This window comes from Leptidea sinapis, chromosome 28 (genome assembly GCF_905404315.1).
Source record: "Leptidea sinapis chromosome 28, ilLepSina1.1, whole genome shotgun sequence".
In the NCBI taxonomy this organism is placed as follows: Eukaryota; Metazoa; Arthropoda; class Insecta; order Lepidoptera; family Pieridae; genus Leptidea; species Leptidea sinapis.
The window spans coordinates 1895606-1916241 of NC_066292.1; the positions used below are offsets into that span (position 1 = coordinate 1895606).

A 20636-nucleotide genomic window follows, 5' to 3' on the forward strand; every position below is an offset into this window, starting at 1 on the left:
GAAATTTCGACCTGTTTGACCTATATATACCCCGTTACAAGTGTCACAACTTAGTTTATAAACGCCGGATTTTTCTGAATTATTTAATCGATCTTTGCCATTACATATTCGACTGACATTGTGATTCGTTCGGAAGGACACATTAATATTGTTTTTCCTAAATATTTTAGCTATTTTATCCGATATTGGACCAATATATGTCAAACTACCCACATATTTAGTATTTGATTGTGGTGGGACGGGATAAAGTTCTGAATTAATTAAATGTTTTTGTTTATTTTTAATTAATTTGTCCACTAACTGTTTTGTATAGCCGTTGGAAACCGCGATTTGGTATATTGTATTAAGTTCTTTCGCGAAGCTGTCACGGGACAGTGGGACTGACATTAATCTGTGAACATAGCAGCGGAAGGCCGCTAGTTTATGTTGTACGGGGTGGCAAGATGACGCGGGAATAGCAATATCTGTATATGACGGCTTTCTATAGATTTTGAATTCTAATTTATTATTTACTCTTGTTAATGTTAAATCCAAAAAATTTAGAGATTGGTTTGATTCGAATTCCAATTTAAACTTTATTTTTGGGTGGATCTTATTAATTTTATTAATGAATAGATTGATTTGACGTTCGGTGCCTGTCCAGCAAATTATTATGTCGTCAACGTATCGGTAATAAAACAGGATATGTGGGTCTCTCACCACGTAATTACACTCAAAATTATCCATAAATATTTCAGCCATAATTGGACTTAATGGTGATCCCATTGCTAATCCTTCCTTTTGGTGATAGAATTGATTTTTGAATTTAAAATAATTTTGTTTCATACATAACCTAGTAAGATTGATGATGTCATCCTTTTCACCGGGATGTATCCTCTGTTTTTCAAAGAGATCATCAAGGATAATTAAAGTTTGTTCATATGGAACATTGGTAAATAAACTATCTACATCGAGAGACAATAATTTGGCATTTGGTGGAAGGTTGGTATTTTTTACTTTATTTATCAAATCTAGACTATTTTTCAAACTATACTGAGGATTGAATAATGATTTGTTTTTTATTATTACGTTAAGTTTTTTGGCAAGGTCGTACGTCGGGGCACCGATATAAGAAACTACTGGACGGACAGGATTATTTTCTTTGTGAATTTTAGGTAAACCGTATAAGATGGGAGGTCGCGGATTCATGGGAACTACGTATTTTAATTTACTTGGAGAAATAAATGACGAATTTTTAATGGACTCTTTTAATTCTGAAGTAAAGTTTTTAGTGGGGTCCGAGTTCAGACGTTCAAAATCGTCGGTTTGTATTATATCATTTACTTTCTGTTCATAATCGTTTTTATTTAGAATAACAATGCAATTACCTTTATCGGCTTTTGAAATGACTAAATTTTCTTGATTTAATTTATTTTGTAAAGAATTAAAAACATGTTTATCTGAAGTGTTTTGGTTATATGTGGTACACGATGGTTTTTTCAAAAGGGTCGAAATTTGATATCTGACGGCCATATCTTGTTGACTTCTAACACACGCCACTTCTGAATCTACTGCCAATGTATCAAGGGTTTTTTGGTTAAGACCCGGTCTGATATTGTATTTAAGGCCTTGTCCTTAATCCTGTCCGTCCAGTAGTTTCTTATATCGGTGCCCCGACGTACGACCTTGCCAAAAAACTTAACGTAATAATAAAAAACAAATCATTATTCAATCCTCAGTATAGTTTGAAAAATAGTCTAGATTTGATAAATAAAGTAAAAAATACCAACCTTCCACCAAATGCCAAATTATTGTCTCTCGATGTAGATAGTTTATTTACCAATGTTCCATATGAACAAACTTTAATTATCCTTGATGATCTCTTTGAAAAACAGAGGATACATCCCGGTGAAAAGGATGACATCATCAATCTTACTAGGTTATGTATGAAACAAAATTATTTTAAATTCAAAAATCAATTCTATCACCAAAAGGAAGGATTAGCAATGGGATCACCATTAAGTCCAATTATGGCTGAAATATTTATGGATAATTTTGAGTGTAATTACGTGGTGAGAGACCCACATATCCTGTTTTATTACCGATACGTTGACGACATAATAATTTGCTGGACAGGCACCGAACGTCAAATCAATCTATTCATTAATAAAATTAATAAGATCCACCCAAAAATAAAGTTTAAATTGGAATTCGAATCAAACCAATCTCTAAATTTTTTGGATTTAACATTAACAAGAGTAAATAATAAATTAGAATTCAAAATCTATAGAAAGCCGTCATATACAGATATTGCTATTCCCGCGTCATCTTGCCACCCCGTACAACATAAACTAGCGGCCTTCCGCTGCTATGTTCACAGATTAATGTCAGTCCCACTGTCCCGTGACAGCTTCGCGAAAGAACTTAATACAATATACCAAATCGCGGTTTCCAACGGCTATACAAAACAGTTAGTGGACAAATTAATTAAAAATAAACAAAAACATTTAATTAATTCAGAACTTTATCCCGTCCCACCACAATCAAATACTAAATATGTGGGTAGTTTGACATATATTGGTCCAATATCGGATAAAATAGCTAAAATATTTAGGAAAAACAATATTAATGTGTCCTTCCGAACGAATCACAATGTCAGTCGAATATGTAATGGCAAAGATCGATTAAATAATTCAGAAAAATCCGGCGTTTATAAACTAAGTTGTGACACTTGTAACGGGGTATATATAGGTCAAACAGGTCGAAATTTCGAAATTAGATTAAAGGAACATATTGCCGCATTTACGAATAATCATCCCGAAAAATCAAACTTCGCGAAACATTTAATTGATACAGGTCACTCACTCGGAAACAATAATAATTTTAATATTTTGCATACATGTGAAAAAGGATTTCGCTTAAATGTGTTAGAGCAATTAGAAATAATAAAACACAAAAATAACATTATGTTTACATTGTTGAATGAACAAACAAATTTAGTCCCATCACCTTTGTTACGTGTCTCTTCCGGGGGTAATACGTCACAACAGCCGACCAATCACAACGCGTCATTTCATGGGACGAGGGTATAAAAGAGCGGCTTCCGGCTCATTTGATTCAGTCTCGTGCCAGATTTTGGCGAGACAACACGTCCTGAGGATGCCTCGTGTAGAGGCGAAACACGTGTCGAATTGTTTTAAAGACAAATATTGGCGGAATTAACACTAAAGAAAACTTAAATAATTTGTATAGTTATGGATTTCCGCAAAGTAACGCCTTATTCAATAAATTTTTTTTTTTATTATGAATGTTAAACCTTAACAAAGGAGTGTTGAAAACTGCCGCTGGCAAATAAAATAACAAGTCTATCTTCATTATAATATTAGTATATATTTATACACTTAATTGTATTTGTTTATTTTAAATGAATATAGTATAATTGTTTGATAATACTCTTAAGGAGACACTAAATGCCAGCAACCTTGAGCGATATGAGCTCACGGCTGCCGGCCCGCCATCTATGTAACAAAGCCAACTTTTTCAAAATTCTTGCGTGGAAAACGTTACATTTTAACAGGTTGTAACATTTTTTATGCTTAAAATCATCGTTATTCATTACTAATTTGAATAAATGCACCTACACAAAAAAGTACAAGCTATTAGAATAACTTTTCTGAGAGTAGTACTAAAAAAATGCGTCATGCCATGCCAAAAAACTTGTTTAACTGCAAAGAAAAGTGGTAGTTCAAAAAGGCTGTGGAGTGTTAACTATAACCAACAGCAAGCATTAGCAACCTACAAATAAGACTTAAGGGTATGTGTAACAGGATCCTGTCATTGGCCGTCGCCGTTCGTTAAGTCATATTGAAGCAATTCGAGAAGCATGAATTGCTTCAATATGACGACCTCAGTCGATTTTTAGCCTAATTTCGATATTTGGAAGTTCTATTTACGTTTGAACTCATAACGAGTAGTGCTCATAGCTCCAAATGCTACTTTTTCACCACAAAACTTGTCTGAAAACACCTTGTTTGCGTGTTTTCTGCTAACCCTTCGCCTTAAATCTTAACTTAAGATTTAAATGTTTAAGCGTACTTTACATAAAATTATATTACATCAGTAGTTTTTACTAAATATGACGTAGGTAGGTAGATAGATAGATATAGGTAAGTGAGACATTGTATAGTTGATCTAGTGAAGACACGTCCTATAATTTAATCTTGATTCGAGATGGTTCGATCGTGAGCACGTTTCAATGATAACGATGATGAAGGACCATTGATACAAGTTTAGAATTATCATATATCTATATATACCTATGTATACATTATATATTTTTTTCATTATATTCGCTTAAAAATTACTGCTTGTGGCCACGTCGTGGGATGGGGCGTTGCCTTCCCTGTAATATGATATTCATTTTGATCGTGAATCAATATTTTATCAGGTGACGTGCGCAATTGTAATGCCGCTCGGAATTTATGTGTTTTTCAAGGATCCTGAGCGGCACTGTATTGTAATGAGCAGGGTGCATGAATTTCCATTAGCTGAACGTCCTGCTCGTCTCGTCCCTTATTATCATTAAATAAAAATAGCTTGAAGCAACTACTTATGAGATTTTCATAATTGGGTGTTTTTATTGAATCAATTATCATAAGCTGCGTAAGTCATTCTTTTGTAGAATAAATACTTATGCTTGAAGAAATGATTTAAAACAATGGCAATGAATTTCGTTAGCAGAAGAAAGCTTTTGTTGGCAAAATATACAATATCGACATTCATAATTCTGATAATTTTTTCATCAAAATTATTTTATTATTTAATTTCGTTGTAGTCTCATTCGAACAATATTTTAACCCCTTCTATTCTGTAAAGTGTATATTTATATTACAGTGTTACAGGGATCATATAAAACTATGAAAACACAATATAATTTAATAACTCAGGCGCCTACACATAAAAAATTAAAAATCTTGTAATTGAAAACTTAATTATTACCACCGCCAAATGTCACCTCCCTCGGTGAGAACAAAAATAACTTGTCAGCTATCCACGCACGAATATTATAATATAATATTTATTATATTATAATATTTATATATTATATTAGTGAGATTATATTGATGAACTATACGTAACGAATAAATGAACATAAAACCAACCACAATAGCCTACAGGCTCTTTCACGGGGTAATAGCAATAACTTGAGCACTGACGACCACTAATTCTAGTAGGCTTCATAAGATACATAATAGCTTTGAGGGTAAATGTATACACTTCTATAATAAAGTCCCAGCCACTGTTCAGGCATTATCTATAAATAAATTTAAATGTTTCATAAAAAAATGGCTCTGTCGTAAATCCTATTACTCCACTGCTGAATATCTAAATGATCGGACAGCCTGGGACTAGATTGTGATTATTTTATAGCGAAAGAAATGACTGTACAATATTGTATATTTTATTGAGAAAAGCGCAAAAAAAAGAATGCTGGGAGAGTTTCTTGCGCCGCTTCTTATCTCTCAGAGCGCCATTTTTTTTCCGAAGCGGTAGTAGTATCTAGTAGTTATTAGAAATGACATCAAAAAGAATTCTAAAGGAATCAATTTTGAGAAAATAAATGCCTTTGCCTTTTATGCCTTTTAACACAAAGTATGTCTCACCAGTGGGAGGCTCCTTTGCACAGGATGCCGGCTAGATTATGGGTACCACAACGGCGTCTATTTCTGCCGTGAAGCAGTAATGTGTAAACATTACTGTGTTTCGGTCTGAAGGGCGCCGTAGCTAGTGAAATTACTGGGCAAACGAGACTTAATATCTTATGTCTCAAGGTGACGAGCGCAATTGTAGTGCCGCTCAAAATTTTTGGGCTTTCCAAGAATCCTGAGCGGCACTGCAATATAATGGGCATGGCGTATCAATTACCATCATCTGAACGTCCTACTCGTCTCGTCCCGTATTTTCATAAAAAAAAAAAAGTGAAAAGTTTTACGCGATTTTCGTGGGTTAGTTTTATTTATTTCTCGTCGCGCGATTTTAAGCGGTGAAGTAATCTAAAGCACAGGTCAACAGTCGCACATATTTATATATAATACTAGGTGACCCAGCAAACGTTGTATTGCCGATATTAAAATCGCGATACAAAAATAAATGCTGATCTTAGATGGGTGAAAATTTGAAGTTGTATGTATTTTTTAATGCTGACTCAATCAACAAATTTAAAAAAAAAAATGTGTGACCACCCTTAACATTTAGGGGGATGAAAAATAGATGTTGTCCGATTCTCAGACCTTGGGTAGGTATATGCACTCAAAATTTCATGAGAATCGGTCAAGCCGTTTCGAAGGAGTTTAACTACAAACACCGCGACATGAGAATTTTATATATTCGATTACAGTACAGTAATATGATAATTATATTAATAATAATTATAATAATTAATCAGTTAATAATGAACTGTCTGTAATAATTAATGTAATTGGTGTTAACCGTTTTAATTAAAATTCTAAATCGCTAGAATATAATAAAAATATTCAAAGCAATGATGTCATAGTTACATAACCAAAATAAGTACTGAGGTTACGTTGAAATATAGCTTATATTGTTATCATACTTTTACGTTGCATTCGCATTGGCTGGCGTCTAAACGATGAGATTGTTTTGCACCTTTCAGATATGAATTCCTTAGGTACTCAAAAATATGAGTGTAGGCATAATTCTGAAATAATGGAGTTATGCCTCTTATTCATCATCACAATGCGCTTAAAGCTTTGTTGGCTAGTGAAAGACCCAAATTCTTACGCATATATTATTCATATTATAATGATGCATTTAAAATATGCTAATCACCACCGAAGATTTTTTTTATAAATAAAAAAAGCGTTGGATCTTTCAAGGTTTAGATTGCCGGGTATTACCGTCACCTATCAACATTATTTACATGGATCCCAAATGCATACTCGGATAAGTCGAGGTAGTAAATCCTTTGTGGGGCGATGTATATGCTTTTACAACAAGATCCCAGAAAATGTTCAAAACAAAAGTACCTTATTCAAAAGAATTATTAAAAAACGTTTGTGTGGTAAAGGTTACTATAACATAAATGACTTTTTAATTGTACAATTTATAACATTGTTACAAACATATTTTTTATGAAAAAAAAACACACTGAGTTTGTTGCGCCCATTCTTCTCAGGTATGACGCATTCGTTTTGGAATGGGTGGTAGTTTTTGACTATCAAAAGTGACGTCACATCCTATTTTGAATAAAAATATTTGATTTTGAATACATTCGTGGCATAGTATAAGGATCTTAATTAACAGTTGATCGATCGGCGATCTTCTATTGTAGGTACCTGACACAAATATGATCGACATCAAGGGTTTGGCATTGTATATTCAGATATAGCGATGGCTCTTGATGGAGTATGGCGAAAGTGCAAAAAGTTAACGCAGCTCTATTAAATGTAGTTTTATAAGAGAGCAGCAACCAGCTCGTTCTCGATACTAGTTGTTCAGACCCTAGTCCCGTGTAGGCTGGTGTTTCTCCAAGGCTGTGTATTATCTACACTATTTATTCTGCATATCCATGGCGAATGGAAACGGCTTTGTCGGGAAATATTCAACCAACTAACACATCTCATTTACCAATACATAAAAAATAAACTCACAAAGTCGTCGTAGGCGTCCTTAACAGCTGTGAGCGCCAATACCCCGATTAGAGGAATCGCCGTGGTGATGGGCGTCAACGAGGATATCGCGGGGATCAGTTGCAGCACCAGCAGGCACAAGAAGTAAAAGTTGGCGAGCCTCTGGAACTGCTCCAGGAGATTCAGCGGCAGGAAGGTAATTATAGAGTACTTCGACGTCTTGATGTAGTTGTTCTGAAACAAATTGAATAATTATGTACAATTGTAGGTTATAAGGAAGTTAATATCCAGGAGTTAGTAATAGTTAATACCAAAGCAGTGGGTTAAAATGTTCAAGCACCCGAGGAGGTTCCTACTAGTAGTTACGAGGTCAGTCAGTGAAACCAAGTAAGAGAGTCAAGGATGAAGACTCTATTAATATATATACATACGTCCGTTGTCAATTAGACTGGATGATGATGAATAAAACTAGTCTGGCTATAAATAGTTTAAAAACAACTTAAAAACTGCATTTTAAAATTGAAGAGCATAGACAAGCACAATTTCATAATTATCGTGTACCCTCATAGCTGCAAAGAAGCTGAAGAAACGGTCGCAAAAGTACAACATGAACATCCTGCGTCAGTCATGATGTGGTGGGTATGTCATCAAGGAGTCACAAAGCTACAGTTTTCCAAAAAATGAAGTTCTTGTGAAGAACTTCATGTGGGCACAAGGTACGAACTACCCAAGCTTCGAAGAAAAAGAAGGAGACTGGCCCTCGTCCAGCAATGGGTGGGTTTTAGAAGTCATGGCCTACTCTTAGAAAGACGTCGTCAACGAGTTGCTTAAGAAATCTCTAGAAAAAACAGTGTATAATTGGACGTTTTTCCAGAAAAACGTTCCAAACCACAATCATGTCAAAATTAAGTTAAGAACACAAAACTGGGCACGTGATTTATATTAACGGACTGACAAAAAATGGCAGCCCTACTGTCACTTTTTAAATGACCACATGACTTAGTAGCCCAATCCACATGTATGGAATACACTAATATTTATTAAACTTTAAATACGAATTCTTTAAAATTTGATGTTTTTGGCTTGGAACATTTTTAAGGAACTACGTCCAATTATCCCATGAAATTATTAAGTATAAATGCCAAAGATAGCCATTTCCAATTTAAATCTTTATTATATATTGCTGAGACTTCAATAAATAAATATATAATAGTTTTATTAAGATTAGATTACGTCATAATAAAATAATACTTTTTTTATGTAAGGGCAAGTCTAGGTGAACCTATTTACTATGAACATAATAAATAGGTTCACCTTATTATTATGAATTAAATATGAATATTTATATGTTCATCGAATATACGGCTCTGCTTGCTTGGGTTGACCAAATTTTTAAGAGTTAATTATGAATCCCAATTCCTTTACTTAAGTTTCTAATTAGCCACAAACATATTTAAATACATTATTATAAACCATGCTAATGAATAGAAAGTATCCAATGGTAATCTCCATAACAAGCGTTAAGTACCAGCAAAATATCATGGAAATCGGTTGTTCCGCTTTCCAGTTTAAGTCAAGTCTATTCATAATGCTACCACTTGAAAGACAGACTTCCCTTCAAGCCCCTTAAATACTAAAGATTTCAAAGACATTAAATACTAAAGATTTCAAACCTCTATAGTAAAAATAAGTAAAATAATTCAGTGATTCCTACTTTCTTAAATACATTATACAACTAATTCTTACTCCCCAACACGTTTCACCTCTACGAATCAAAATTAGGTGAAATGAACCTATTCTCCTTCAAGTCAAATATATTTATTGGTTACAAAATCTGCCTTTAATAATTGAATTCTTTATTTTGGCTACTATGGCCCACTCTGTTGAAACTCCTATCTTTTCATGGGTACATAAAAGGCACAAAACATCCCGATTGGTAGCGTGTTATTATTAGCTACATCTGAAAATTTAATTGTTCTGAACACTTGGCTTTAGAGCTTACTGATTTTTAGAGCGCTAACTATTATCACAGAGCAGGGTCAAGATACCTACGTACTATTACAGATAGAATAAGTATCTAAACCTCTCTGAGCAGACTTCGAAGAGTTGTTCTCGCACAAAATCATATTCCCATCGAAGAAAATGTCCCGTAATGCACGATCACAATATGTAATCTGGGAATATTTAACTACTAATATGTTCAAATCCATTTCTGCTCGTATTTGGCATTATCATAAGATAAACTACAACTTTCACCAGAAAAACGCAATAGAAAATTTCTTAAATATACGACGAATTTATGAATCGATTGAGACAATCACCGTTTCCATATGTATAACAACGATATTAAATCCACAAATATGCGCTAATTTGCAGCTCGGCAAAACCCTTGACATTCTTTGGGCATGGGCGACAGTGACCCGTCAGGTTGTCCACCTATTCCACAAAAGAATCCTTCAAGCGATGATAATAATAAAGGAAAAGGGAAAATGTAAATATAAAATCACGCAAACAATGCAACTGCAATAGTTAAGGGTGACAACTTATCGGAAGCACCAAAGGTGTCGACGCATTGACAAGTAGAGTGGATACTTAGCAGTTGGGACAAACACGGAAGCCGTAACGGGTAAACTGCTTTGCGGCTTATAATACCAGTTCCTGATATTGATTTTACTTATTGTTTGTACAGGAAAATGGTTGCACAACAGCGTACGTATATATATCATTTATTCTTAATGAAATATATAATGTATAATTTTAAAAATAACAGTTGGTGTACCTAATATTTGCGAACAAACGCTAGCGAAAAAATCGTGAAATGACGATAAAAAGGCCCAATTTGAATATATTTTAATAGTTGTAAACTGTAATCGACATTATTTATAATATTTACGAAAATATTAACCCTACTTAGTCTGGCCATAAATGTTACAATTGAAAATAATCCCTGTATACAGCCTCCCTGCTCTTCAAAATCGGGGAACGCATTATTAACCGCCAGCTCTTGATAGACCTACAAGGTCACCAGTTGATCAACCACCGACAGTACCTACGGCTTTCGCCATGGACTGGTGACTTTCTGGTATACCTAACACAAAGATTGGCAGCGGCTATCAAAATTTTTTTTAGGCCAAGGCCTTTGATCGTCTATAGAACAAGACGCATCTCTAAAAACTTGCATCATTTGGGTATCCCGAGAGTTTATGGAAGTAGACCACCAGCTTCCTCACCGGGCGCAGCAAACAGGTAGTCTAAGGTTATTGCTCGAACCCGAAGCCCTTGAACGCTGGAGTTCCCCAAGGCAAAGCCCAGGTCCGGCCACATGGAGTATTGCTGTTCAGATCAGAGATGGATCTGGCGCACCCCAGTATCAGCTTGAGCGGCACTTCCGAAAAATATCGTTAATGTACATACAAAAATGTGTATATGGATGGATAGTGTGAATACCACATTATCCATCGGTGAAAACAGCATAAGTATGGGTGCAGACTGCAGTAGTTTTAGAGTTTATCGCGAGAGTAGTTCGTCTGACAGACAGACAGACGCGGTGCAAGTCTTTGTTTAATAATATGTAGTGATATAAATAGCACTGACAATAAAAATATGAAGCTCATTCAACATGATCTATATTGGCCATAATACAATCATTTATACACCAGGAGAACCATGATAACGTTGCCGACCTTGTAACGACGAATAATCGTACTTATTATATTAATTCGAAAATCGAAAACACATTGGTACGTGGCGGGCGAGTATTGAACCGTGCTCCGTGGTGAGAGACAACGGGTCAAACAATCCGACGTTTCAACAAACGATTGGATAAAAACTCAACGAGGAACCTAATCGTATAGAACTGTGCGAGAAGTACGTGTTTTATACACATCGAACGTACCTATACTTAATTACCATCAGTATAACTAGGCTAACTACCAGAAACATTATGATACTATGTGAACGGAGAGACAAACGACTTCACAATCAAAACAATAAAGAGCGGCACGATGCTAGTCGAAAATAACTCGCACACGAACGATTCCCTACCAGGGTACAAGATACACCACTATGTACATTTTTATATTTGCATAGCGACCGTATTTAAAGTAAATTTCATTTTGGTCTTATTACAGCTGCAAAAGTAATACTTAATACGTAAGAATCCCATCCCTACTCTACGTAATACACACTACGTCAAAATTTTTAGTGTCAAATTTTTACTGATATTATATATATTATATGATTTGACTGATAGCCGAGTTTTAGTAATAAGGGTTGGTTGGTTGGCTTGGCGTTGCGAAGGGAAGTCGCTTCATTGTGTGTCTTCTAACGCATTTATCACGGGGAGTGTTCCGAAGATTCACCTGATTCCTGCCGCCGAATTCCACCTTCGCACGACACGCCACAAATTAGGATATCATCCCCACCATGTGGATGAGGGGCGGTCCTCCACAGTGGTTTTCAAGGAGCTTTCATCCACGTACTACAAAGCTGAGGAATGAGTTTCCTTGTGCGGTGTTTCCGAGACGATACGACATGGGTACCTTCAAAAAAGCGCGTACACCTTCCTTAGAGGCCGGGAACGCTTCTGTGATTCTTCTAGTGCTGCAAGAGAATGTGGGCGGCGGTGATCACTTAACACCAGGTGACCCGTTCGCTCGTTTGTCCTCCTTTTCCACACCAATCCATTGACATAATAAAAAAAATTGGGTTCCGGTTGGTTACCCTTCGAGTACGGACCCCTACGGAACTGTAGGCGTATTCGGTGAGACCGAGTCGAAAGTCGAAAGCGTATTCGGCGTTAAGATGATCGATTCGTATTTCCAATGGCGACTATAATTGATACATATATTCGAAGTTCAGTTAATGTTTTACCGAATGCGCCTACTTTTGTAGCTGGAGCTAGGTTAAAAAAATAGATTTTATTTTATTGTTTTGCTTACTCGGAAATAGGAGTTGCAGTTTTAAATTAATATTCTCCTTTTTTTTTTATTAAGGATTAAAGTGTCACCGGATTTGCCAGAAATGCACACTTAACTCAAGCTTTTTTAAACTGATAATAATATTGTTTAAAAAATATGAATATGCATTTTCCTTTGCCTGGCGTGCTGATAAAGTCGAGGCCATCTAATTAGTACACATAGTTATGACATCGCTTAAGAGCTGGGCGTTGACCACGAAACAGTAATGACTCACTGACGTGTGAAGCTCCTTATTTTTAACCGACTTCAAAAAGGAGGAGATTATCAATTCGTTTGGAGTTTTCATTCAGGCTGATTATATATTATTATTGACTGACACTAAAACGTAAAAAAAACAACGTTTAAAAATACCGACTTCAAAAACTGAAAAGTATAAAATAACTAAAAATTTTGTTTAATACACCTCTTATGCAAACCTTTACCTTTAATATTATTAAAATACTATTATTTGTATGTGCTACCTATTGATAGGTTTTAAGTCGGTGCCAAGCCAAATGTAATAAAGGTATACACTCACCACGCGTGGCCAGACAACCAAAATAATTACAGTAAGTAAGCTGTTAATAATATTAAGTTTTATTTTGTTTAAGGCTTGGCACTGACTTAAAACCTATCAATAGTAGCACATACAAATAATAGTATTTTATTAATATTAAAAGTAAAGGTTTGCATAAGAGATGTATTAAATAAAATTTGTAGTTATTTTATACTTTTCAGTTTTTGAAGTCGTTTTTTTTAAACGTAGTTTTTTAATGTTAGCAATCAACCTACGAAACTCACTCTAACCTAGGTGCTCACCGTAGGAAGGTAGGTAGCGAAAGTATCTAAGGAAAAAGCGATTCACTCGATTGTATGAAACAGATTGACGGATGACGGCTATAATCTTGTAAAAAAAAGGGAGATAGCTGAAATACACTACGTTCTAAGCAACTGTTCGCTTTCAAACTTAGTCAGATTAAACTTCGTGGCCAATCGCGATACTGTAATTACTACTACTTCAAACTTATGTTACAAACTAAACTAAATTACAATTCTTACTTACGTAGTACTTACATTCTTTTTGGTAAGTATGTAATTTAATATGAGGTCGAATGGGGCTTTTTAGCTTTTTTTATTTTATTCTTTTAGCGATTTCACGAAATTACTATGAGCCTCTTAATTATTAATAAAGTACACATACACATACATACATAGCCACGTTTAATGTTATATCACTAAGACCCCAAAAATGAATGGTATCCAAGAGACGATATTAGAAGAAAACGGTTTCAATTAACATATTGGGAAGACGAAGTCAAAAGAGTTTCTGGGCCAAAATGGATCCAAATTGCGCAAGACCGCGTGGCGTGGGAATCTTTAGAGACATTTGTGAAGTGACAAGCGTTTGAAACCAACCGGGAACGCAATGATTGAAATTAAGAATTTATTTTAAATTAGTAAAATATAATTATATATTATTTTGTGAACAGCAAGTGCACTCTGTCAAAATGTTTCTCATATGAAATCTCAGTATAATACCTTTCGTAATTAATGCAAAGGAGATGTAACGGGCCAATTGAAACTGTTTCTGAAACGAAAAGAGTCACTTACGACAAGATTTTCCGAAAAAGGGCCGAAGGAGAATAGAGTGTTCTTCAAACCTTTCATTTTCTAATACATGATGCATTGTAAGCCTTTCATTATCGGGGGGATTATTAATTTATAACTGCCACTTGAAAAATTTTAACGTTTAAATGATCCTTGATGTCCATGATAAAATTCTTAGTGATGAGCCAAACAAGAGGAAAAATTTCATTCCTTTTGTAAAGGAATGTTATATCGTTTACGTTAATTTTAGGTACGTGTCAATATGTAATCAGTGATCAAGTGTGTTTTGTTACTGTCTTAAAAATTGTGCATAAAAGAGACAAAATAGACTTGGCTCTGTGATATAATGACGAAATGCCTGAGCAATAAAAACCAACAATCCGTTCACCTTACGGATATGAAACAATACTTGATCAAGGATTGGCGGAGTCATCGGCGCACGAGCTTTAACGAATAGAACAACTTTATTGGTCTGGCTTTTTGTTGCGTAATTAATAAGGTAATCAAATTAATTATCGCATTCCCAATGTTAACTAAATCACGACTTTTGGGTTTTTAATTTGAATAGAAGGACAAAAAGAGCTCGTGGATCATCAGATAATAATGGTTGTATCACCGCTTATGCACCATTGCAACATCAAGTAGTGGTAGAATTACAAAGACCAATGCCGACAATAATTGACGACCTTTTGGCCCAGCGAAACGTCAAGAAGCGAGGAGGTTGGTTAGTGACTCTGAGGTCTATTGAGGTAGGATAACAGGTTCGAATCGAAAACATGTTATTCATGTTAGAAGATTCCTTAAAACTACAATGTTGTGACAGAAAGGAAAGAGTTAGCGGAGGATAGTACGATGAAACAGTTGGCAGATATTATCTCAGTCAGGTCAAAAAGTTTTTCGGAGTGTTCTTTGTCCTTACGCAACAACAAGTAACACTGGATCTCAACAATTTGAGCCCCTAAAAAGTCTACAAATAAGTAAGTTATTTTGACCAAGAACCCGGGCCTCCTCTCTAGGGGAAGTTGAAGGCTTCCTCTAAGGAAGCTCTGGCCAGCAGGGGTCAGCTATTTATGTTATAATATGCCTAATTTTACTATGGCGAATATTATGCGTTTTTTGAATTATATTCAGCATGCTTCGTTCCATACCGCAATGACAAGTATTAATTTTGTATTTTTTACGCTGTATATATAATTTTAAGTTGATACATTAAATACGAATTATAAAATAAAATCAATGTTTGTACGTTTATTTCCTATGCGTTTCGAATACATACATCAGTTTTTGATGAAACTGTATGTGAATTTTTTTTCCTAATACTTTACATGAAATTTCAACCACTTGCCGGGTACAGCTAGTTAAATATAAAATGTTATTCAAATACGCTATACAAATATTATACATTACTCTGCCCGCGGCGACAAGAACCAAACGCTTTATTAAGACGCGTATTATTTAAGAGGTCCCGGGTTCGAAACCCGGTTGGTGCAATCCTTTATATGATGTTTGTTTCCCAGTCATTGATGTTTATTTGTATTTATGTATGTTTAAATAAGTATATTGTATTAATCATATCGTTGTCTTGCGCACATAGTTCTGGCTATGCCTAGTTTGGGGCAAGATAAGTTGTGTAAAAGTGTGTCAATATTATTTTTGTTAATTTTTCATGTTATTAACAAAGACGACATAAGTGGCTCAATATAACTGCCGTAAGACTCTAGCGACAAAGAATGTACACACGTGTCCCATGAGGAGCAAGTGTTTGACAATAGTAGCTATAGATAAGTAGTAAAATAAAAATATTACACATTAAATACTCACGGCATAGCGGAACTGTGCATTGTACTCTCTGTTATTCGCTTTGATTCTTCGTTCATTTTCTGCAACAAATGAGACTGCATTTAGACAACACGGTTAAACAAAGCATCGTTGTTTGGATTGTAAATAAAACTTTTAATAATAAATAAGCATATTGTTAAGTTTAGTTGAAGGTATACTTTTAAGTAAATCAACCAGAACGATGTTTTCATATTCCAGGAATAAGGTTTAGTTTTGCGTATCATTCGTAAAAATTTTACCCTCATGCGCCTAAAGATGTTTCACTTCAATAATATTAGCGTCACGAGGATGTGCAGCGTTTTTGTCGAAGAAGAGAGAGAGGTTGAGACCGATCGAGACAGAGTGAGAAAGGGTGAACGTATCATGAAGCACATGGCTCCGCTAATAATAGAACAACTTCGCTACTAGCGTTGTAGCATGTAGGTTTAGCGCGCAGCCGCGAGTAAGTAGAACATCTTCCCTACTAGAGTTATATCGCATAGGTTCAGCGCGCGGCCGCGAAAACGTTGAATATCTTCCCTATAGCGTTGCATCGTGCAGGTTTAACGCACGGCCCCGAGTAAGTAGAACATCTTCCCTCCTAGCGCTGTATCGTGCAGGTTTACCCGCGGCCGCGAAATATTTGATCATCTTCCCTACTAGCGTTGTATCGTTCAGGTTTAGCATGTGGCCGCGAGTACGTAGAACATCTAATAATTTCTAATATTGACAAAAATCCCTTCTGACATTTGTACTTTATACGCACGCCATTTTTTTTAAACATCAGTGACGTTTTAACAGTCCTAAATTATATTGAGCTGGTTATAGTTACCTTATTACATATTATTATAAAAAATATTTGAAAAGGTAGGCGCCACTTTATAGAAGACCAATTATTAAAAATTTGGTTCCGATTAATCTCCGAAAGGGTTGGACAGTTGTTGACTAAAATCCTGTGAAGAAAAATATGAAATAAAATAATGAAAGATTGTCAATAAAATCCGATTCAAAAGTCACGATTTACGTCACAATCTGGGTGACGTTAATCATATCTTTAGTAGTCGGGGGCAGCCTTTCGTTGCAACATTATGCAATATGTCAGCAGAATACAACGAACCACTAAATTGACATTAGTCATTGATTTTAAAATAATACTACCCAGCAAAAGTTGTATTGCCGATATTAAAATCGCGATACAAAAGTAACTGTTGATCGTAGATGGATGAAAATTTGAAGTTGTATGTATTTTTTAATGCTGACTCATAATCAAACAAATAAAAAAAAGGTAAAAAAAAAAATAAAAAATAAAAATTCGTGTGGACCACCCTTAACATTTAGGGGGATGAAAAATAGATGTTGTCCGATTCTCAGACCTACCCAATATGCACTCAAAATTTCATGAGAATCGGTCAAGCTGTTTCGAAGGAGTTTAACTACAAACACCGCGACATGAGAATTTTATATCTTACATTAAGTCTGTTCTGTTTTTGTCTAACTTATTCATCTACATTTAAATTAAGTACTTTCAAAGATTAATTATAAGCAAGTACAATAAATGTCAAGGTATCACAAAAGGTTTAGTAGGTTTATATATTAATATAATTTAAAGCTCAATGAATTATGCTTTTATTTCCGGAAAACTTCACAATACCACCGCTTAATAAACTAATGGCGTGCTGAGAGAGAAGAAACGATGCAAGAAAGATACTTGTAACCTACTAGGGACCTACTAGGCATAGCATACCCAATCCAATAAAAAAATTTAATTATACTTAAAGTCTATTATATACCGATCGACCGCTGGCCCCCTTTCAAATAAAAATAATGGATGTATTATTCAGCTGCAAGCATGAAATATAACCTACCAACTAAAAAAAAAAAAAATAAAGATGAGCCGCGTGAATACTTTTCTGCCTATCCAGCAACTGGGTTCGATTCCTGCTTGGAAAATTGTATATTTTTCTAGGCCATAAATATATTTAGTGTGGTAGAAATAATTATTTGATTTAATGCTTGCATTTTGGAAGTGCTAACTTTTTATGGGAGGGTAAACCGCTCACGGCAGCGGTATGAAATTATTACTCTTATAAGATTTAATAATGATACTAATAATTTTGATACACAATGTAATGTACATATTAAAGAATTGTAACTAAGAATAAAATATATTTTATTATCAACAAAAGATTTGATTGATACATAACCTTTCCTTTCTTTACTTAATTAATTTAAGTAATAACCTAAGATTTTCTCAAGTTAAACAATTTGAATATTTAATAATTTTGACTAAGATTAGTTTAAGTTTTCACTTCTGTCAGGCGTACCTTATCCCGCATGTTTTATTTTACTTTTAACTTCACATACAAGCAATCTTCTGTTATAAATATTAACGGCCTTACAAATAAAAATGGCAAGCATAAACCAAGAATATGTAAAATGTTTACAGATAGACATATAACATATAATATGTATAACGTTTTCCGCAGGGCTGTACATACGTATAAAAGCTCCTAAATCAATAAAGAAAAAAAAACGTTTCCCGCGTTTATTTGCAAGGCAGCTTGTCATTCGGAAAACTTCAGAATTATCATTGTAATGACAGTGTTGTCAACAATATTGTAAACCTTTTGCATTTTCTTTGTTTATCATCAGTTATAATTTTATACCAAGTTTATTTGTAAGGCCGTAAATGTTTATTCACGTAATATTGCAAACTTGTAAAGGAATTTAACTTAATCCAGTAGATATCTTCCCGCGAGATAGATATAATCTATGTCAATATAATAAAAAAAATATCTAAATCTCTTACCTACACAAAATGCAATCCATTACATCATAGACAATTTATATGTAACATACAATGACATTCTATAAGAACGTCGTTGGTAACATATTATGTACTTTCTAGTACGAAATTGCTTAGAATATATTATTAGCCCTCTTGTTCGCATAATGACGTTGATTAAAGGCTTAAAGGCATTTATTTTCTCAAAATTGATTCCTTTAGAATTCTTTTTGATGTCATTTCTAATAACTACTAGATACTACTACCGCTTCGGAAACAAATAGCGCTCTGAGAGAGAAGAAGCGGCGCAAGAAACTCTCCTCCGCATTCCTTTTTGCGCTCTTTTCAATAAAAATATACAATATGGTACAGTCATTTCTATCGCTATAAAATAATCACAATCTAGTCCCAGGCTGTCCGATCATTTAGATATTCAGCAGTGGAGTAATAGGATTTACGACAGAGCCATTTTTTTATAAAACATTTAAATTTATTTATAGATAATGCCTGAACAGTGGCTGGGACTTTATTATAGAAGTGTATACATTTACCCTTAAAGATATTATGTATCTTATGATTATTCTAGAAATGTCAACAGGAAAAATATAATATAATGCGCATACCATATTACTCAAATAGACCGATGAAAAACAATATTTGTTTATTGGAACAATCCCTTCAACATATTGAACATTAAATTATATTATACTTAAAAGTTTACGATGATTCTGTTATTGGGCACAACATAATAATTAGGTTTGTGCTTCTTGCCCATGGGTTTAAAGTTGACAAATTATGTGTGTAGTTCTTGCTGTAAATACTGTAAGAGCAATTTCGCTCTACGTCCGATCAGAGTCAGGAGGTCTACTCGCAAAATCGACAGCGATATATTCGAATATAATTACGATAATACCCCGAATATATTGCACCTTCCCAACTCTAACAAATGTTACGAACCATATCCTTTAACGTAACAACATCGTAGACTAATACTTTGATTTTTTTATGTTGTTAGAGTGAATGAATTATGTGCAAACCTTGAAAAACTAAATATTATCTGTGCTATATTGCTGTTAAGTGTCAAAAGTCAAAACATAGTTTAGGCGCTAACGACCATGCCAGACTCTGTACCACCTATTTGCATCATTTACACAAAATGTAAATATGAAAAAATTATGTAATGAATATAATATGACCATTTTAAATTGAATAAATAATACAAGACTTGCGGATAGTAAAATGTAAAAAAAGTAACTCAACCCTTCTCATCGACTTCCTATTTCTGAGGCGGCCATTTGCATTACTTTCTACGCATAAACGATCAACAAAATGACTTAAATTACTTGGTAGTATAAAAATCCTGTTGAATAGTAAATCACATCTAATTATTTTAATAATATTTATTAAGTATGCATATTGAATGGCAAATATATCTATACAAATTGAAACGATAATAGCAACGACAGCCTAGAAGGTGTCGTTGAGATTGTTTGTACGTTGTATTTGTCAAATTCGAATTAACGAAATTAACTAAGAGTAGGGTTAGGACCGATAATATCGAAAAATGTTTCGTTCGTTCAATCATCATTTCGACATTGAATACGATGTTACTATCTATATATCGAATATCGATTTTAGGAGTAGGCCCCTGATCCGTATCCGTGAAAACACGGTCCGAAATAGTCGTAGACGTTGTTGTTGGTAGTTCGGTTGACGGGAACAAAATCGGATGACGGAAGCCGGATCTAGTACGTAAACTACCATTGATATAGTTGGACGACTACTCCGGACCGTGTTTTCACGGATACGGATCGGACTCTGATCGGACGTAGTGCGAAA

At 34.6% G+C, this 20636-nt stretch overlaps 1 protein-coding gene across 8 annotated transcripts in view; it reads right to left on the reverse strand.

Moving 5' to 3' along the window:
• The window catches only part of LOC126973077 (probable phospholipid-transporting ATPase IM), a 144373-nt gene that overhangs the window by 60473 nt on the left and 63264 nt on the right, over positions 1–20636 (reverse strand). For all 8 annotated transcript variants that reach the window (XM_050820205.1, XM_050820203.1, XM_050820204.1 and 5 more), the window contains 2 exons: positions 16016–16074; positions 7650–7862 (listed from right to left, as the gene is read on the reverse strand). In XM_050820205.1, coding sequence (XP_050676162.1) covers positions 7650–7862; positions 16016–16074 — 272 coding nt within the window. The remainder of the gene's footprint in view (positions 1–7649; positions 7863–16015; positions 16075–20636) is intronic.